The 18,839-nt window shown below is 49.3% G+C and overlaps 2 protein-coding genes across 3 annotated transcripts; both read right to left on the reverse strand.

Annotated features, from left to right (window-relative positions):
* Positions 1 to 1,894: 1,894 nt before the first annotated feature.
* On the reverse strand, positions 1,895 to 5,855 carry LOC307080915 (uncharacterized protein). Of its 2 annotated transcripts, XM_079743880.1 has the most exons (4): positions 5,630 to 5,855; positions 4,838 to 5,037; positions 3,890 to 4,081; positions 1,895 to 3,426 (listed from the first exon to the last, which is right to left on the reverse strand). In XM_079743880.1, the coding sequence occupies exons 2-4, from the start codon at positions 5,034 to 5,036 to the stop codon at positions 3,122 to 3,124; spliced, it is 696 nt and encodes a 231-aa protein (XP_079600006.1). In that variant the 5' UTR covers position 5,037; positions 5,630 to 5,855; the 3' UTR covers positions 1,895 to 3,121. The 2 variants fall into 2 exon arrangements, with proteins under 2 accessions (XP_079600006.1, XP_079600007.1); XM_079743881.1 differs by lacking the exon at positions 5,630 to 5,855 and having other exon boundaries at positions 4,838 to 5,623.
* A 1,279-nt stretch (positions 5,856 to 7,134) lies between these two features.
* Positions 7,135 to 18,147, reverse strand: accs (1-aminocyclopropane-1-carboxylate synthase homolog (Arabidopsis)(non-functional)). The gene is made up of 16 exons (XM_079743440.1): positions 17,918 to 18,147; positions 16,826 to 17,504; positions 15,583 to 16,451; positions 15,042 to 15,101; positions 14,879 to 14,949; positions 14,726 to 14,795; positions 14,197 to 14,263; positions 13,226 to 13,323; positions 12,607 to 12,684; positions 12,107 to 12,207; positions 11,379 to 11,468; positions 11,236 to 11,281; positions 10,150 to 10,291; positions 9,082 to 9,224; positions 8,156 to 8,309; positions 7,135 to 7,895 (listed from the first exon to the last, which is right to left on the reverse strand). The coding sequence occupies exons 2-16, from the start codon at positions 17,499 to 17,501 to the stop codon at positions 7,471 to 7,473; spliced, it is 3,090 nt and encodes a 1,029-aa protein (XP_079599566.1). The 5' UTR covers positions 17,502 to 17,504; positions 17,918 to 18,147; the 3' UTR covers positions 7,135 to 7,470.
* Positions 18,148 to 18,839: the final 692 nt, after the last annotated feature.

The raw sequence follows: 18,839 nt of genomic DNA on the forward strand, positions 1-18,839 counted from the left end.
AAAAGCGTCACGTTCTCCCTTCATTTCATCATGCATTACGTCCCCGGTTCGAGCTGAATGAAGAATGACTCATCCGACTGGAAGCTAGACTCTGCAACATGCAGGCCAAATGCATCAGGTTGGCCATCTCCAGAATATACTTGAAAATGTTAATTGCAGTAAATGAGGTCGAAGCATAGATGCGCACGCACAAACACGCGGCTCATATGCAGCAGGATACCATTAGTCATCAAATAAACGCAGTGCTTCCACATTCCGCCTCCTTTCATCCCGACATCCCGACGGCGCAACAGCTCCCCCATGAGGCCGAGCTGCGAACTACATGAAACGCCCTGGCTCACACAGACCATATTGTCCTCGGAAAGCAATCAAACACACACGCACACACACAAAAACACATAGTCCTGAACAAAAAAGCACACTCACAATCTCACACGCACACAAACACACATACAGTCCTCAAAAAACACACACAAACGCATGCGCGCATGCACACACATACATACATACATACTCGTGAACACAGACACCCACACAAACGCAAACCGCTCAGATTAGGCCCTCTCTCTGCGACACAAACACATATGTTTGTCATGCTAGGTTTTGCACGTGGCCTATCAGAGGACATGCTTTACCTGCTCTCTAATGCGATGAGGACACTGGCACCGAGGCGCACGCTGGCACCAGACGGCGGAAAAGACTGAAATTGCGTGACGGCGGCGCTCTAATGATTGATGGCTCCTCCGCCATCAACGCTCTTTTGACAATCTGCTTTCCTCTTTTTCTTTCTTCACCACCTGTCTCCCTAGTTTATCACATCCTTCATGTTGGATTTGTTTTTCCTGCTAGATTAAAAACGTCCTTCCTCACTCTTTGTCCCTTCATGCGGTTGTCATGGAGTTTTATTGGAATCTTCTCAAAGATCAAGCGGTTGAACTCTGAGGCTGAGACGTTCTTCAGACTCCATCCACTGCAAACGCTCACTGTTTGCTCCGGTATTACCGGGGAGGCAGCTATCACTTCTGTTTGTGATGGTGGCACCCATTGCAGGCGGTCTCTCTCCCCCTTGTTGCAGGAAACCACTATGAACCACAACACATTAATCACCTCCTGCTGGCACAGCAGCGTGCCCTTAGGGGTCAGAGGTCAGCACACAGTCTGCCGAATGAATACATCAGTTAGGACATACGCCGTAGGTAAGCACTTATGTTGATGCTTCGAGGGCCCTGACTCAACATGACCTTCAAGCACACTGTGCTCATTTATAGAGCAATTAAGTTCTACCTGATTGGTCCAATGAAAACCAGACTGAAAATCCTCTGTGGATTTAATAGTAAACTCATTAGCAGGATCCAACAGGGTGGAACTGCCTTTTAATTAGAGCAACACCTAATTATCGCCCAATTAACAGTCAGAGTGTGCAGAGTTTGTAGCGTGTAGAGCACCGTTTAGTGGGCGAGCGAACGCTGGGAGTCAGATTGCCTCAAAGCAGACAGAGATATTAGAAGTCACAATGTGTAAGATTGACCCCCCGCCAGTCAGCATGCGGGAGACTTCCAGAATCAAAGGAACTCAATAACGAGTGCTGTCCGCCTTGAATGACTGTGAAACCAGCTAGTGTAGCTCGGCTAGCTGGCTGGCTAAATCCGAGGGGTTTGAGAGTAGCGATAGCACGATTCTTGTAAATTAAGAGAGAGGTGTATATGTATATATATATATGAATGGTGTATATGTGTATATATATATATATTTATATCACTTATAGGATATATTTTACCGCTAACATTATTAGAATCACTATCGATTAGCATTGATTAAAGAGAGGTCCAGTGTGTGTATGTGTGTGTGTGAGTGTGTGTGTGTAAAATACAATAAGAACACGCACAACTCTTCGAAACAAACCAATACACTTTATGTTTCCAATGGGCTGATGGGCCTCATGCGGCCCCATGCAGTAGGACTTCTATCCCTATTGATATTACAAATCAGCGTCTGGTGTCACCGATGCACCCTGAAGTGGTTGGGGGCGGCATGTGGGCCAAGAGGTTGAGCGGCTCGATCCCCGGCTTCTCCTCACGTGTCAAGGTGTCCCTGAGCAAGGCACCTCCCCCTTGATGGCCCCGGACGAGCTGCCTGTCGCCTTGCGTGGTTGACTCCACCATCGGGGTGTAAATGTGTGCATGAATGGGTGAATGTGAGGCAAAATTGTAAAGCTCTTTGAGTGGCCACCTGGTAGAAAATGCAGTCCATTTAAGTGTGTATTTCCCATACTAGACACGCACCCATGCCCACTCTGAGAGCACCGGGTATCGCGAGCGGAGCAAGGTTCCAAAACTCATTAAGGACTTACTGGAAACGGTGTGAAATGTCCTGGGATGACGCGACACCATGTTCATTCATTAATGAGGAATACTTGGTTAAAAGCAAGCCTTTTTCCTGACAATCCCGGGAACGCCTTACATGCTGCGACCCTGCAAACTGTCGCTCATTAAAAACCACCTCTCTGTGAAAAACGTTCCCCTTTGTCGCCGTCTCCGCGGCGTTCCGGGATTTTTCCTGTGCGTCTGATTTGGATCTATTGCCGCCGAGTGTGACTCCAGCCCACCCCGGGAGCAGCCGTGTATTTGCACTGATCACTCTCTTCCCGTCACCTAGCAACAACGCACCGGCCTTCTCATACTCAAACCAAAAACCCCTCTAAAACCTTGTTGCATGGTTCTGCCAGTACTGTACCCAGCCTCGCCCGAAAGATAATCTCCAGTCCGTTCACCCACATCCTGCTGGTGGTCAGCTAATCTGCGAGTCGATTGGTCAGAACCAGTAGAGGCAGTAGCTCAGGAGGTAGAGCGGGTTGACTGGTAACCGGAAGGTTGCTAGTTCAGCCCCCCCCGGCACCCCCTAGCTGAGTGTCGAGGTGTCCCTGAGCAGCCAAGACGCCTCATCCTGACCACTCCCAAAGAGCTGGCTGTCGCCATGCGTCGTTGGTGTGTGAATGTTTGCATGAACTGTTTGTAAGGGCGCTTTGGATAAAAGCGTCCGCAAAATCCCATAAATGAAGAGGAGGTGATTGGTCTAACCGTCCCGCGCCAATCATTCCTCCGTCGTCGTGGTTACACCACCTTCAGGCTACTGACACCATCCTCCTGGGCTTGAAGTGCCCCTCCCTCCTGGCGTCAGTGCAAGGTTCTGAGTGGCTGCGGGAGACGGGAGCGGCGTTCTGCGAGAACAGGACGCACCTCAACAGGTCGGGCAGGGGGTCCGGCACGACGAACTGCTCCACCAGGAAGACCACTGGCTGGACGACCAATAGGAGGGCCCAGCCCAGCGCGCCCAGCCAATAAGAGGAGCCCAGGGCCGAGAGGTCGTGCTGGATCTCCTCTCGGTGCTGACGAGTGAAGAGCGCCCAGCTGAGGAGGAAGAAGAAGCCTGCAGAGAAGGGAGAAAAGGTTGAGCTTCTTGTGTTTATTCATTCATTCACTCATACATATTTAATCAAATTATATGATGTAATCCTCATGAAATGAATGCAGTTGTATCATGCTTAAAAAAATCCCTCCCATCTGTCTATCACTCTATCACTCCCATCTGTCTATCACTATATCACTCCCATCTATCTATTACTCTATCAATCCCATCTGTCTATCACTATATCACTCCCATCTATCTATCACTCTATCACTCCCATCAATCACTCTATTACTCTATCACTCCCATATATCTATCTTTTTCTTTTTTTTTATCTATCTATCTATCCATCCATCAACTTGTCTCAGGGGATCTGTGGGAGTTTCACAGAGTGCTAGTTAGTAGGCCTATCCGTTAAAAGATAACAGTTTATCTTCAACTGTGGGATTAATAAAGCACAGAGACAACTTATCAACCAACTCACCTGTGGGGACCAGAGTGAGGAGCAGCAGGGTGGTGGGGTAGAGGGTCTGCCCCGCCATGAGCAGAGACCGGGTGTTGGAGTAGGAGTGCACTGTCCGCGATGACCAGCAGAGGGCGAACACGAGGCACAGCGCCGCCGAGCTCACGGCCATCAGGGAGGACAGAAAACCGAACACTTGTTGCGCCTCCTGGGCTGAAGGGCGGGGGGAGAAGCCAAGGACACATGCGCAAACACACACACGCGAAAACACAGAAAGGTACGAAAGCGAGAGAGAGGGAGAGAGAGAGACCTTATAGTACCGGTATTCTACATGTTATTCAATGAGAGAGAGAGAGAGAGAGAGAGAGAGAGAGAGAGAGAGAGAGAGAGAGAGAGAGAGAGAGAGAATTTATAGTTGGCGTGCTGCTACAACCATTGAATGTATCATAGTAGAACAGTAGCTGCATAAGTATAACATACCCTCAGTCAGTGTAGAATACAAACTGCTAGAACGTTCCTTAGGGAAAATAGGTACTCTACTCCCAAACACAGCTCATGCTTAAAACCAAAAACCAACCAAAAACAAAAACAAAGGATCAGATAACTGGGGCTGTTCCTAAGGAGACCGTTGCGTTGTGCATTAGCCAGCATAGCTCTGATACACACAAACACTAGGAACACACACAACAGCATTGCGGCACACAACATGCCTGGTCATGTTAAGTGGTAAAACCAAAATGAAACCCGACCCCTCATAGCCTGGAGATAAGGAACACAGCCAAGGCCAAGTGAGCGGAAACAAACAATGTCTGAACACCGGTTACACTAGAAGATCCCCAGCCCAGGAAAACACATGAATGACCTTTCCTCAGTCAGAGGACGCCAGAGCACAGCTTCACTCTACACACACTCAGTCACCCAGCAGGTCATCCTGGATCAACGTCAAGCACGCCCCCTCTTTCCCCTCACCCCTGAAGAGGAGGCCCTCCGCGCTCTCCTCCGTCTGGGGCTGTCCAGTGTGGTTCTGCTCCATCCACAGCCCCCCCCCCGCGAGCCAGCAGGGGGTCCACACGGCGTAGCACACACACAGGCAGCCCGCCAGGCCCACGCACGACTCGGCCAGCCGGAACCGGTCAGTGGAGTCCTCCAGCCGCTCAGACAGCTTCATGCTAGGGACAGAACGTATGGATGAGCGTAACGTCACATTGGTTCACGGGACCACCTGCTGCCTGCCACCAACAGAATGTAGGAGAATGTGGCCCTTTGGGTTTGATGATTGTGTCGGGGAGGCAAGTGGCTCAGAAGGATTGGCTGGTAACCGGAAGGTTGCTTGTTCGATCCCCGGCTCCTTCTAGTCGAGTGTCGAGGTGTCCCTGAGCAAGACGCCTCACCGTAACTGCTCCCGACGAGCTGGCTGTCGCCTTGCGTGGTTGAATCCGCCGTCAGTTTGTGATTGTGTGAATGTTTGCATGAATGGGTGAGTGATAATTGTGGAGTGCTTTGAGTGGCCACTGTTTAGAAAAAGTGCTATATAAATGCAGTCCATTTACCATTGTTGAATACATTTCTAATTTAGGCCTATATAAGACATAAACAGGCAAGTTCAAAGAATGTCAAGTGCTTTAGCATATCCTCAGGTTCACTGTCATGTTTCTGAACTTTTAATTAAAAGGTACAGTCACGTAAAGTCCCAGAAGGGATGGGTAAATTGTCTCAGTGAACTGTTGCAATAGGATCAATTTGAAATTGTCACAAGCCTACCTTTCAGAGCTGCCGACGACCAAGCTAACAAAAAGCTATGAGGAGCAGAAAAAGAGGATGCTTTTAGTTCAGCTAAGCGGAACCTGAATGCAGAACCATACCGGGTGTGAGAGAGCAAAAGGAAAAGAAAATAGAGAAGGCCAGCAAAGACTACTGTAGACACACGAGAGGAAGCCCAACACTGAGACACGTCGGGACTGGTACTATAGAACGTGTATACACTCAGTCCTCCTACACACACACAGAGTATTCAAGGTGGAAAAGCACAGAGCCTGCCCATGTCACTCCTCCCCATTCGCAACAAGGAAACTCCCCCTCCCTCTGGTGGAATAGCCTTTGAATGGCTCACTAAAGCGGCTAATCTTCTCAGAGCTGAAAGTGAATGCTACTCCAATAGACCGTTAAATATAAAACTGATTTACAATCACAAGGAAAGTGAAAATCAAGAACCCAACAGTGTATTTGCATAGCCAAACACATAGTTTCATGCATAGTTTCACTCTCAAAAGGATTCACAGAGATCATTGTGAATCTCAATGCATAGATTGCTGAAACTGAATATATATCGATGTGGAAGAGCATTTGTCCTTTTGTAGGAGCGACAGTATGTAGACTTGTAGACTTGGTCGATTCAGACAGGGTTTCTGAACCACGGTGGAATCAATGATTCCATCACCCCAACCATAGGGGGCTGTCATGGCGTGCTATACAGCAGAACTTATTGAACAGCATTTCCCCCCATCTGTGTCTGAGGAAATGTGTAGGACAGTGTTGTTCCACCTTTGGGCCACATATAAAAACTCTGTGACTTGCTCAGCCTGCATTAATCACTAAGCATAAAAAGGGCGTTGGCACTCTTTGCTCAGTGTCAAACTGTTTGCATATGAGGTGCTCTGGCTAAAGTTCTTGATGATCATCTGAAATCAGCCAAGCTACATACAAACACATCATGTGCAGCGACACCTAATCAGCAAAATCCAGGTTGTGGGGTTTCAAAATACTGGAGGACCTTCTGCCCCTGATAACCAACCAGACTGAAGATACAAAGCAGGAAGCAGGAGGGTTGAACTCATACACCAATCTGACAAGCGGACGCATCCTCCTTGACTGACACCTCCCCAAGGGTCACTATTGTATAATGGTTCAATGCCAGCTCTGTCCTGCTTTTATCGTTCGCAGAAGTTCAAAAAGAGATCAGAGCACTTCATTGAAGTTCACAATGGTCTACAGACACTGAATTAATGTAAAATGCTACCTTATCGTTGGTGCAAATATCTAGGGTCCCCTCAATACTTTCCTAATTCTCGAGCTAAGGCTTGATTCCTTGAGCTTCAAGCCTTGGCAGTAGCGTGATAAAGGAGATGGAGGGAAACAGGACATTTAGCAGGAAGCAAGAGTAGAAGTTCAACAGGATGTGGAACTGACGGTTACGACTGGGCCAGTGATATCCGAAACCACTGATCTTCAGTGAGAACGGCTGCGGAGAAACAAAAGAATAGCTGCTCTGTGGCTGTAAATGTCTGGTTTTATTGCAGGACGACAGCTTCGATAGTAATTAAAGTGCACATGAGATAACATAACAAAGCGACACTCATGGAATCATGTCTTGCATTTTTAACTAAGATACAACTAAGTTTGGTCAATTCACATTTGGCATTTCATTTTTAAAGTAAATAAGGCATCTAAAATATAGTTTAAAAAAAGTAATCACCATTTATCTCTTCATCTTCTCAGAGATTTGTACTTATCCGTTTGGCCCTCATGTTTTGAATCATGAATCAGAAACAAAGGCGGCCAGGCCGGGGGTCCATCCCCGGGTACCACCGGGCCCCGACCCCACCCTACTTCCTCACCCTCCGCAGCAGATCCGTGAACACTTCCAGCACCTCTGGGTCCTCCCCGCCACACAGATCTGGAGTATTCTTCTCCAGCCAATCAGAGGAGCGGATCTGCTGCCTCAGAACGCCCATCAGCGAGTCCAGACTTTCGGTTGGCTTGGACGACTGGCAGTCCACCACCACAAACTCCTCAGCGTCCAATGGTGTGCCGGGAGGGGCGGGACCGTTGTTGTCGTCGTTTGCCCGGTCTGACAGTTTGTCCGGCGATGGCGCCGTGCGAGCGCAGACAATGGCGGTTGTGTCCGGGCGAGCGCCGTCCATCTTCGTGGACCTCCTCGTCACGTCAATGGCCTCTTTGATGAGGCTCAAGTCGCTGTCGCCGCGTTGTTCTTTCACTTTTCTCAGCGCCTCGCCGATCCTCCTCATGCCTGTAGGATGAGTCACAACACTTTGATACAGTAGTACAGGCCCTTAGCTTTCAGTTGACTAGCATGAAAACACAGTGAGAGAGACAGCAAAGCTTATTGTATTTATATGTATTTGTACAGCATACCTTGCTGTAAGATATAAATATTTATATATTCATTTGTTCTATAATCTTGAGCAACTGTAACAGAAACGAGTTCCCTCTGGGCTCCTGGAAGCAGCAGGAGTTTGTAAACAGCAGAGAGGGTGTAGTTACACTAACCAAGCTCTAGGGGGTGCTGTTCGTCAGCGAAAACAATGCGGAACCAGCCGGGGGTGGAGCAGGAGAAGGCCTGACCGCAGCTCAGCACCACCTTGTGCCTCAGGAACACCCTCCACAGGGACAGCTCCGCGGAGAAAGAGGCCTCCCCCAAGTACTGCAGGACACACACACACACACACACACACACACACACACATACACACACACACACACACACACACACACACACACACACACACACACACACACACACACAGTTAGTACATGGCTGTGAATACAAATACAATTATTTTTCTTGTTTTACATTTAGAATATTTTATCATCATACCAGAGTGTTTAATAAAATTATCATTATTCATTCAACTTAGACTTGAACCTGGATATTTTTGGGCTTCAGTGAGACCATAAAAAGCCATACAGCGTACTATGAATATTGAAGACATTCATATCAGTACATCCATATAACCCCTTTATATTGTTCAGATTAAATGCTTTTAATACCCTGCCAAATAAGACAGATAGGGGGAGCCAGTAAAATATTCATCCATTTGCATCCGCCAAGAGAGACAGAGACAGACACAGAGAGAGATAGAGAGACCGAGAGCGAGCGAGAGAGAGAGAGAGAGAAAGAGACAGACAGACAAAGAGAGAGAGAAACACAGGCAGACATAGACAAGAGTCAGCAAGCAAGTAAGAGACAGACAGACAGACAGACAGACAGACAGACAGACAGACAGAGACAAAGAGAAAGACAGAGAGTGACAGAGAGTGAGACAAAAAAAGAGAAAGCTAGAGACACAGAGAGTGAAAGAGGGAGAGGGAGAGAGACAGAGGAAGAGAGAGACAGAGAGAGAGACAGAGGAAGAGAGAGACAGACGGAGGAGGAGAGAGCGATGAAAGCCACTGTCTGGGTCCTGGTCCGGCACCTTGCGGAGGTCGGCCCAGAGGTAGAAGCAGGCGGGCCGGTGGAGGTAGGGCACGCCCAGTCGGGACAGCTCTGCCGCGACGTAGCCATGGCTCGTCTTCAGCCGGCGCTGGTTCTCCGGCAGGAACACCTCACTGATCCAGTCTGGAGCGCGCGCACACACACACACACACACACACACACACACACACACACACACACACACACGCACACACACACACACACACACACACACACAATTATAAACTGAATAGTACAGTCAGAACTACCCAGAAACTTTTCCTTTCCCAGCTGGAACTGGGAAGAAATAGGAAGCGACAGAGAGGGAGAGTGGTGCTAGGTCAGCCTTAAACTTTTCAAATGATTCAAGTTGTTCCCTGTTTGGAGGTGCAAACATAACATAACCATGTCCTGTCTTTAATAAGGAGCAGTGACCGTAGATAGACATGTCTCCCACGCCCTGCCAAAGAGCCACTCCCCACAGTGAAGACCTGAATCAAGCCGGAATTTGGCTTGCAAATACATGCCGATTTATTCCATCAATGCAACAGCTCACTCATCGCAGCTCACTTTATATTCTCTGCTCTTCTGTATCACTCTGCCAACCCAATATACACACAACCCTATTGTATAGGATTGTTTAAATATTCTTCCTTGTTCTGCACTGTTTTTCAATTCCCATGTTTTGCTGGTAAATGGTGAACGGACTGCATTTATACAGCGCTTTTTTAACCAGTGGCCACTCAAAAGCGCTTTGCAATACTGCTTAAAATTCACACATTCATACACACATTCACCCACGACGGCGATGACAGCCATGCAGGGCGAAAGCCAGCTCTTCTGGAGCAGTCAGGGCGAGGTGTCTTGCTCAGGACACCTTGACACTGGAGCCAGGGTTTGAACAAGCAACCTGATGGTTACCTGAAAACCCACTCTACCTCCGGAGCCACATGCTGGCCCTAATAATAAAGTGCTGTCTGATCATCGGCATCCAGCCGTCCCCAGGCTAAACGCCCCGGTTGCGGTTAGAGTTATGTGTGCGGACTGCGTGCCACCAGGGGGCGCTCACCTCGGTCCTGGAGCAGCTGAGCCATCTGGTGCTGGGTGGAGCCGGGGACCCCGTGGAGGTTGGCCAGCTGGCTCAGGGCCTCGATAAGGTCTGTGTTCTCCGTGTACAGGGTGCCCACTCTGATCCCCGCCATGGCAAAGTCCTGGTGGTGGTGCGTCACACCTCGTTTTAGGACGTTGATAGACTTACAGCTTCACGTGATATCACGTGGACAACATTACGCCATCACATCTTATTGTTTTACATTGATAACCTTAAAGCATGACATCACCTTATATTGATAACATTAAGTCATCATATATCATTGAATTGATAATATTACATCATCATATTTAACAATTATTTGCCTGAGGTGAATAATTGTTTTAGTATAAACTACACTTGAACACTCCAAAAATAAACAAGATAACACTTTTTGCCGGGATTATTTGTTTTTAAATTATTCATCTTCGCAATTTTTATTTGCTAAGTATATGGCTGTTTGTGATGTTTTGCTAAGTATATGACTGTTTGTGGGGGTTTACCCTAACTACTTGTGTTGCTGATTATATTGACATTGATTTGATCTTAAAAAAAAAACAAATAAACAGTGCTGATTTTCCTGGCATTTTGGGAAAGAAACCTTATTCTCTTTTGGGTTCCATCGTGACTATTAGTTTGTGTAGTGCTACACTTTATGTGTTCTCTGCTTTCCATCTTCATTTTGGAGTAAAGAAGTGTATGCAGGGTTTAAAGGGGAAGGTTTTTTTTCTCATCTCCAACCTTTACTTCCGCGTAGATTAGCTTTGCCTGCCTATCCACCATTCAGTGGGTAATTTTTTTTTCTCCGTTCTCTTTTAAAGATCGGATGACGTGGGCCCTATACATATCTTCGCCTTGGGCCCCCAATTTGCTAAATCCGCCACTGGATATTGCCCAATATCCCGAGATAGCGAACCAATCAAATTGCACCATCTTAGGAGGTTCACGTGTAGCATATACTAACTTCTGATATTACATTGCAAAACTTACAGCCTCACACCTTATTATACTGACTTCATCATCACATCAGATTATATTGATAATATTAAATCATCAAACTCATACCTTGCTGAAGCCCCAAAGCACGTGTGTTCTTTGCGGATCGGGCAAACTGGAATATAAACACGTCACCTCAGGTATTGTGCAGTAGAAGACAACATTTCCTACAATGATTTGAGGTACAGATTTATGCAAGTATTATACACTACCTGTCCATTCCCAGAACACTCTGGAAAGAGACCTTCTCCTGGAAGATGGTCAGCATGTACACCTCGTCCACGATAGCATGCAGCTCGTATCTGCAGAGAACCACATACAAAAACACACATCTTTATTATTTTAAATGTGGTTACTGTTGCACAGAGCAGCAGTACTTTGGAACACGATTGTGTTGTGATGCTGACGGCCAGAGGGCCTGCACTTGGACCAGAATGCTTTGAAGACACGTAGAAACTCAACTTAACTTTGTGCAACATACTGTCCAATATATACACACAAGCACACATAGACACACACACACACAGTGCGACCAGAATGCTTTGAAGACACTTAGAAACTGAAACTCTGTTCACTGCACTGTCCTACGCACGCACGCACGCACGATAGCTTCAATGGGTTTTCTGCCAGAGCGGCTCGGGGACGCAGAAGGCCCCTACACAGGGGGTTGGTCCTCTAGAGTTTACTGAACAACACCAGATGACAGGGAGGGCGATACCCTCGCTCCCCTCCGGCGGCTGCTGGCTGACACGAGATGACGCGAGAAGATAAACCCACAACAAGAGGCCCTGTGATATGCAGCGGTAATGAGGCCCCGGTCGTGGACCAAAGCCACTCGTGCACGGAGCCATGCGTGCACATCACAGCCCTGCTCGTGTAGAGCAGGGGCCCGCTCCAGGGGCCGACGCTGGACCCTGATGAGGGAGAGGAGCCCGCTGACCTTTTGGCAAACTCCAGGAAGCCAGCCATCTCCTGGGGGGTGTAGATGTCTGCCAAAGGGTTGTGGGGGTTCACCAGGATGACCCCTCGGACCGCCACACCCTGGGTGGGAGGAGTGGGGGGGAGACGGGTGAGTAAATGCTTTATTAATGTGGAGCCTTTCACAGACTAAGAGGTCGCAGAGGGCAGGGCGAGGGAGCGGTGAAACACGAAGCAGGATCAACACAGTGTTAATTAAGGCTTGTGTAAAAGAAGCTCTGTAACTGCTTCCACAGAGTCCGTCTTGGTTTTAGGCCAAGGCGATGATTTTTTCCAGAGTCGAGGTGCAACACATTTTCTTAAGCATCTTTTGGAAGCTTTTCCAATTTCTATGAATTTATTATTTATTTTACGTGCAAGGAAGTTTTTCAAAGTCAGATGATTAATTGAATCACTTCTCCCAGACAGCAAAGGGGGCCCTAATTATATTGCAATTATAATGAAATCATGATGAGAGATTACCTGTTCCTTTGCTCTTTGTAGACCGTCCTCCAGTTTCTCCACGGTGAGGTGGAATGGACGTGTGCCGTCTCCACTGGCCTAAGAAAAAGCATTCACCACGGAAGAACACAAAGTTAATGGACAACAGTCGACACAACGTACATGACCATATACTACGATGACCCAGTGTCAGGGTGGGGACATCAACAAAGAACGCTATGTATTCATGTATTCTATGTATTTGGGTCTCATCTGAATCAAAGCATTTGTATGTGTGACGATTAGCCACTCTGGACCTCTGTTGGACACGGAAAGTCACCAGAAATAATTGGATCCTGAAAAAAACAGAACAGCGCTCCAAGTTTCAGTGGGGTGGCAGAAGCTCATGAAGTAGAGTGGGTTGACTTGTAACCAGAAGGCTGCTAGTTTGATCTCCGGCTCCTCCTAGCTGAGAGTGTCGAGGTATCCCTGAGCGAGACGCCTCACCCTAACTGTTCCCGACGAGCTGGCTGTCGCCCTGCGTGATTGACTCTGCCGTCAGTGTGTGAAAGTGTGAATGAATGGTTGTAAGTCACTTTGGACAAAAGCGTCAGCCAATCCCCTAAATGTAAATGTGAAATCAGTAAAAAACTTTCGCTACCTCACAGTCAAGGGGAACGTGGAAGAGTTTCACCCCGCTGTACAAGCCCACGTCCTCAGTGATCACCCCATAGAATGGAGTAGGGATGAGTATGGCCTCTGAAACACACGGAAAACCACTGGTTATTAGAGCTCTTCCGATATCAATACCAATATCGGAAATTCCCCCGATACCACATAAAATGGGGTATTGGCAAGTACACAAGTCACTGCTCCGATCCGATACCATCATGTGACTAGCTAATTTACTACACAGGCAAAGACCTCACAAACAATAGAGTGTTATGCTGCATTGGTTAACGGTCGGAGGTGGAAAGTCGGAATGGGAAACGCAGCATCTCTGCCAATACCCAAGTTCAGGAAATCTGAATCGGTATCGGGAAGGAAAAAGTTGGATAGGAAAATCTCTCGTCATTACAGCTTAACACCCAAACTGTCTCTGCAATGATATCATAGCAGAGTTGTGGCATTAAGAGATGCATAGCAAGAACCCCTCTGACGGACATCAGTCTCTCACTCCCTAACAGAGAGCGGTAATTGATTCGTTTTCCCGGATTTAATGGGGTGTTAATTGGCGGTAATTTACATGGGTTTAATTTATATTAAATTAACTAATCACCGTGGGTAGCTGGCCGGCTCTACAGATGAGGGGGGGGGAAATGAAAAGCGATGCATTATGCAAGGGATGTATGTAGCTATTAACCAGTGGATGGTAATGAATGGCTTTTGAAGTACACCGAAATTAAATTAAGATTTAAAGTTTTTTACTGCCTAATATAAACAAAGCAAACAGCAGTAAACTTGAGGAAACCGAGAATGCTACAAAAACGGTTGAACTAAAAGTCTAAATCAAGGTTTAATTTAGCATTTTAGTGCAACTAATGGTGAAAGAAAACCTGTGATAAAATGGTCATGCTTCAGGGCTTGTTTGTTTTTAAATAATTAGTGCTTTTATTAATGAACCAACTCTACCTTCAGGGTCGCATATTACCGCCGCAATGGCTGAGAAGAGCGACCCACAGCCGTTCATCACTATCACCTGTGGAGAACACACATCCCGGTATGAGGAAGGAGAGAGAAACCATAGTAACATCGATCTAGTCTGTGATCCATTCGAGGGAAAACTGCATTTTTCATGGATGGGCTTTAGGTGTTTGACTCAAAACCAAAGAGTTGTGTCCCATCTACATCATTAGAGGTCCCATCTACTTCACTAGAGTTTTATCTATCTCATTAGAGGTTAATCTACATCATTAGAGGTCACTCGACTTCATTCGACGTTCACCTACTTCATTAGAGGTCCATCTACCTCATCAGAGGTTAATCTGCCTCATTAGCGCCCTATCTGCTCCATAATGTATCTTCACATGAGTCTTCAGGTTCAACGTTAGCCCCTGATGAAGGTGATCAGAGTGATGTAGTGATCATAGTCTGAGCTGAGCTTCAGGTCGTGGTTTGGTTGATGGCTCTGAGGTGTAAATAACACATATATTTCACTCACATTGTCTGGGTCGAGAGGCCTCCTGGAACCGCAGTAGTGGGACAGGAAGTCTGCCAACGCCTTCCTAAGACTACAAAAGGAAGGTTTTGATATTTGGTAATGTTTTATTTTGTATTGGAGTTTTGAATAGTGTATTGAATAGTTATCTCTTACAAGGCGTGGCCCTTCCAGTCAGGGTACTGCAAAAGAGACGGGTCGATGTGCAACATGTCTGGCTGAGTCAACTGAGGAGGAAATGGAGAAATCTTTGTGTGGACAGAGAAGGAATACTAGCTCACGATGATGGAGAAACGTCTTGGTTCGTTGTCTCACTTACCCGACTGTGGAGAAGATCAAAGCATAATTTGTTTTCGCTGGTTCCCAAATTGATGAAACCCTGCGGATGAGAGAGAAAGGTTGTCTTTAGAGTACAACAGTGCACGACACAACAACAGAACATAACGCAACAGATCGCAACGCAACAACACAACAACAAAACATAATACAACAGAGCTCAACACAACCTAACACAGCGCAACACCACAACAAAACATAAACACAACAGAACTAAAAACACATCAAACATAACGCAACACGGTGCAACACAACATGACAATGCGACAGCACACAACACAACATAATACAGCGCATCACACAGCGTAACATGACAAATGAAAACAACAGCGCAACACATTTATTTTCCCAAATGCATCTCACTAACCCTAACCCTGTGACTTTGGTGTTTTCTTATTTTAGCACATTTTTCTAGCTTGTTACAGTTCCAGATACATTTCAATACCCTCTGTGTTGTTGTGTCCCACGGTGTATTAATACTAGCACCTGATCCAACACAACCCACCCATCACGCACTCACTCACATTGGGGTTGTGCTGCTGGTGGTGCCTGTCTGCGTTGTAGCGGGCGAAGCCCTCTTGCAGAATCCCCTGGTGTCCTCGGACGCTGTTCCCCCGCTTGGACAGGTAGGGGCTGGGGCCCGGGGCCTCCAGGCCGGGGGGACCCGCCTGTGGGCCCTCGGGGCCCCCTGGGCATGGCAGGACGGCCCCGGGGAGGGGGCTCTCTGTAGGGGGGCGTGATCCAGCGGGAGGGGTCTCAGAAGAGGCCTTGGACACCGACGATGCCGATGACGAGGCTGAGGCGACAGAGGAAGAAGAGGTCGGGGGCGTGGCGCTTGTGGGCAGGGAGGGGCTCTGAGCGAGGGCGGAGGTGACGGCTGTGCCGTCCTTGTGTGCCGCTGCGAGGGCGGTTCGAGCGGGCGCCGGGGGGGCGGGTTGGGGCGGAGCCGTGGGGCCGGAGGTGGAGGTCACGCCCCCATCTTTAACGGCGGCCAGGGCGCCGGCGAACACGCCCAGCAGGCGGAGCTCGTGCTGCCGCTCCAGCTCGCCCCGCCGCTCCTCCTGACGCTCCCGCCGCTCCTCCGCCTGCTCCTCGCGGTCCAGGCGCGCCTCCTCCAGGGACAGGAGGCGCTCCTCCGCGGCCCGCTGCCAGCTGAGGAAGCTGGCCAGGGCGCGGTCGAGGCCCGTGGACGCCGCCGCCGCCGCCGCCGCCTGGTCCGCCGCCGCCGCCGCCGCGGCCGCCCTGCCGCGCCCGCAGAACGAGCCTTTACCCGCCCGGCGTCGCTTCCTCAGCCTCCCGGGGTGGCGGGCCGGGACGGACCCCTCCCCGACGGAGCCCCCGGCGCTGGGCTTGGCGCTGGGCGGGGAGCCGGCCATGCGGAGGTCACTGAACCCTGAGCAGAGGGGAAAGAGGAGCTACGTCAGGCCCTGCTGCTGAACATCAGCTAGTGCGCGCGTGCCTGCGTGCGTACATGTTGGACAGTGCCTTTCACAGAGTTGACTTGAGCTTCTGCCCGTCTTCGAAGCATTCTGGTCCCACGCACGTACGTGCGTGGGACCAGAATGCTTCGAAGACGGGCAGAAACTCATTCCGGTCCCACGCGCTTTGAAGACGCGTAGAAACTATGCACGTGCGTGTGGGTGTGTTGTTTTATCTGTCCTGTGAGGCACTTTGTGGACAATGAAACACACAAATCTATCGATCTAAAAAAAGGGCGCTATGACCTATGTTAGATACAGAGACATGTGACTAAAACACCCCCCCCACCTGAGGGCGAGACGGCCGTGGTGACCGAGACGCCTCCGTGGCCCAGCTCCGGCCCCCCCTGCTCCCCGGCTCCCTGTCCTCGTTCGGGGTCCAGCCCGGAGTGCTCCGTCTCCGGCTCGTCCCCAGATATCTCGTACGCCGGTACGGACGGGGCCCTGCCCAGGCCCAGCCCTCCCCCGTCCTCCACGTCCTCGCATTTAACGTCCAGCAGGTCGCCCGACCCGGTGGGCTGCCCGAACAGAAAGCCCCCCGAGGTCACAGGCGCGAAGGAGCTCGCCTCCTGGGCCGCGTGCAGGTACGACTCAGCCCCGGGGGGGACCTGAAACACCTGCTGGGCCACCACGGACCCCCCCAGGGACGAGTAGGTCACCGACGGCCGGTTGGCCAACACCCGGTCCATGACGTCGTAGAACCTCCAGGACCTCATCTTCAGGTTGTCCTTGATGCGGCGGTACTCCAGCTTCATCTTCTTGATCTTCTCGCGGCACTGGTCGCCCGAGCGGTAGATGCCCTTCTCCAGCAGCACGTTGGCGATGCGGTCGAAGACCCGCTGGTTCCGCAGGGAGCTCTCCAGCTCCACCTGCACCGCCTCGTCCGACCACAGCTGCAGCAGCTCCACGATCTCCGGGTCCGTCCAGTTGCTGCCCCGCTCATGCCTCCTGTTGCGGAAGTCCATTGTCTGCAAGGATGGGGAGACACGTTACTATGACGACGATAGAATCCCACTCCTTTGACGATGATAGGAACACACTCCTATGACGACGATAGGAACACACTCCTATGACTACGATAGGAACACACTCCTATGACGACGATAGGAACACACTCCTATGACGACGATAGGAACACAATCCTACGACGACGATAGGATCACACGTTACTATGACAACGATAGGATCACACGTTACTATGACAACGATAGATACACACTCCTATGACAACGATAGGAACACACTCCTATGACTCCTATGAATAGGTGAATGTGAGGCAATATTGTAAAGCGCTTTGAGTGGCCACTTGTTAGAAAAGCGCTGCATAAATGCGGTCAATTTAATCAATCAGTGTATCGCCTGCCATGCATCGATCACATACCTCTCAGTGGGTGCTGGATCTCACCCAGACACTGCTGCACATGAAGAGGTCCGATCAGTTAACACAGGTCGGGTCTGGGATCCTCCGAGGGGTTTCATAAAAGTTTTTAGACAGAATTGCAAACTTAAGTGTCACATTTGTGCAGCCTGTATGGGTGAACCCCTTAAAAAAGCGATATGCGGCTCATAATCTCAAATATGAATGTCTCACAATGCGATAACTCGGGAGCACAGCGCTGTGGACTGTAACTGCATCCGGGTTGGCGGCACATGCGTGCTGTTATACCGGGATAACTTAGTCCGGGCTAACGCTGTGCTAAATCCAGGACTGCGATAGGCTGAAACAGGGTAATATCAAGGGAACCCAGTCCTGGATGACCAGCAGGCGTAGTCAGAATACCATGTTTTCTGTGCAACCCCTTCTACCGTCACCGGGGTGGGAGGCGCTGTTGTTGTTGTTGTTGTTGTTGCGCCGAATGGCCGCTAGATGGCGCCAGAACACAGAGGTTATAACATTGCTGGTTAACATGGGGCACGCGTGGTATATTATAACACTCGACCGGGTGGTTGTTTTGTAAGGGTGGGCTGGATGAACAGGTACCCGTACAAAACAACAACCGGGTCCACTGTTATAATTAACAACGCGACCCACCCCTGTTAACCAGCGCTGCCTGTGTTCTAGCGCCATCTAGCGGTCGTCCGGCGCACCGACCCGGTGACGGTAGAGGGGGCTGAAAGGAAAACATGGAGGCCTTCTGACAACGCCTGCTGGTGAGCCCCATCCATGCTGGGAGGCGGTTTGGTTAGGGTCATTGCGCCGGATGGCCGCTAGATGGCAGGAGAACACAGAGGTTATAGCAGTGCTGGTTATTATTGGGGACGCGTGGTTTATCTTAACAGTGAACCGGGTGTTTTTATTTAAT

This window comes from Pollachius pollachius, assembly GCF_949987615.1.
Source record: "Pollachius pollachius genome assembly, chromosome: 9".
Classification (NCBI taxonomy): domain Eukaryota; kingdom Metazoa; phylum Chordata; class Actinopteri; order Gadiformes; family Gadidae; genus Pollachius; species Pollachius pollachius.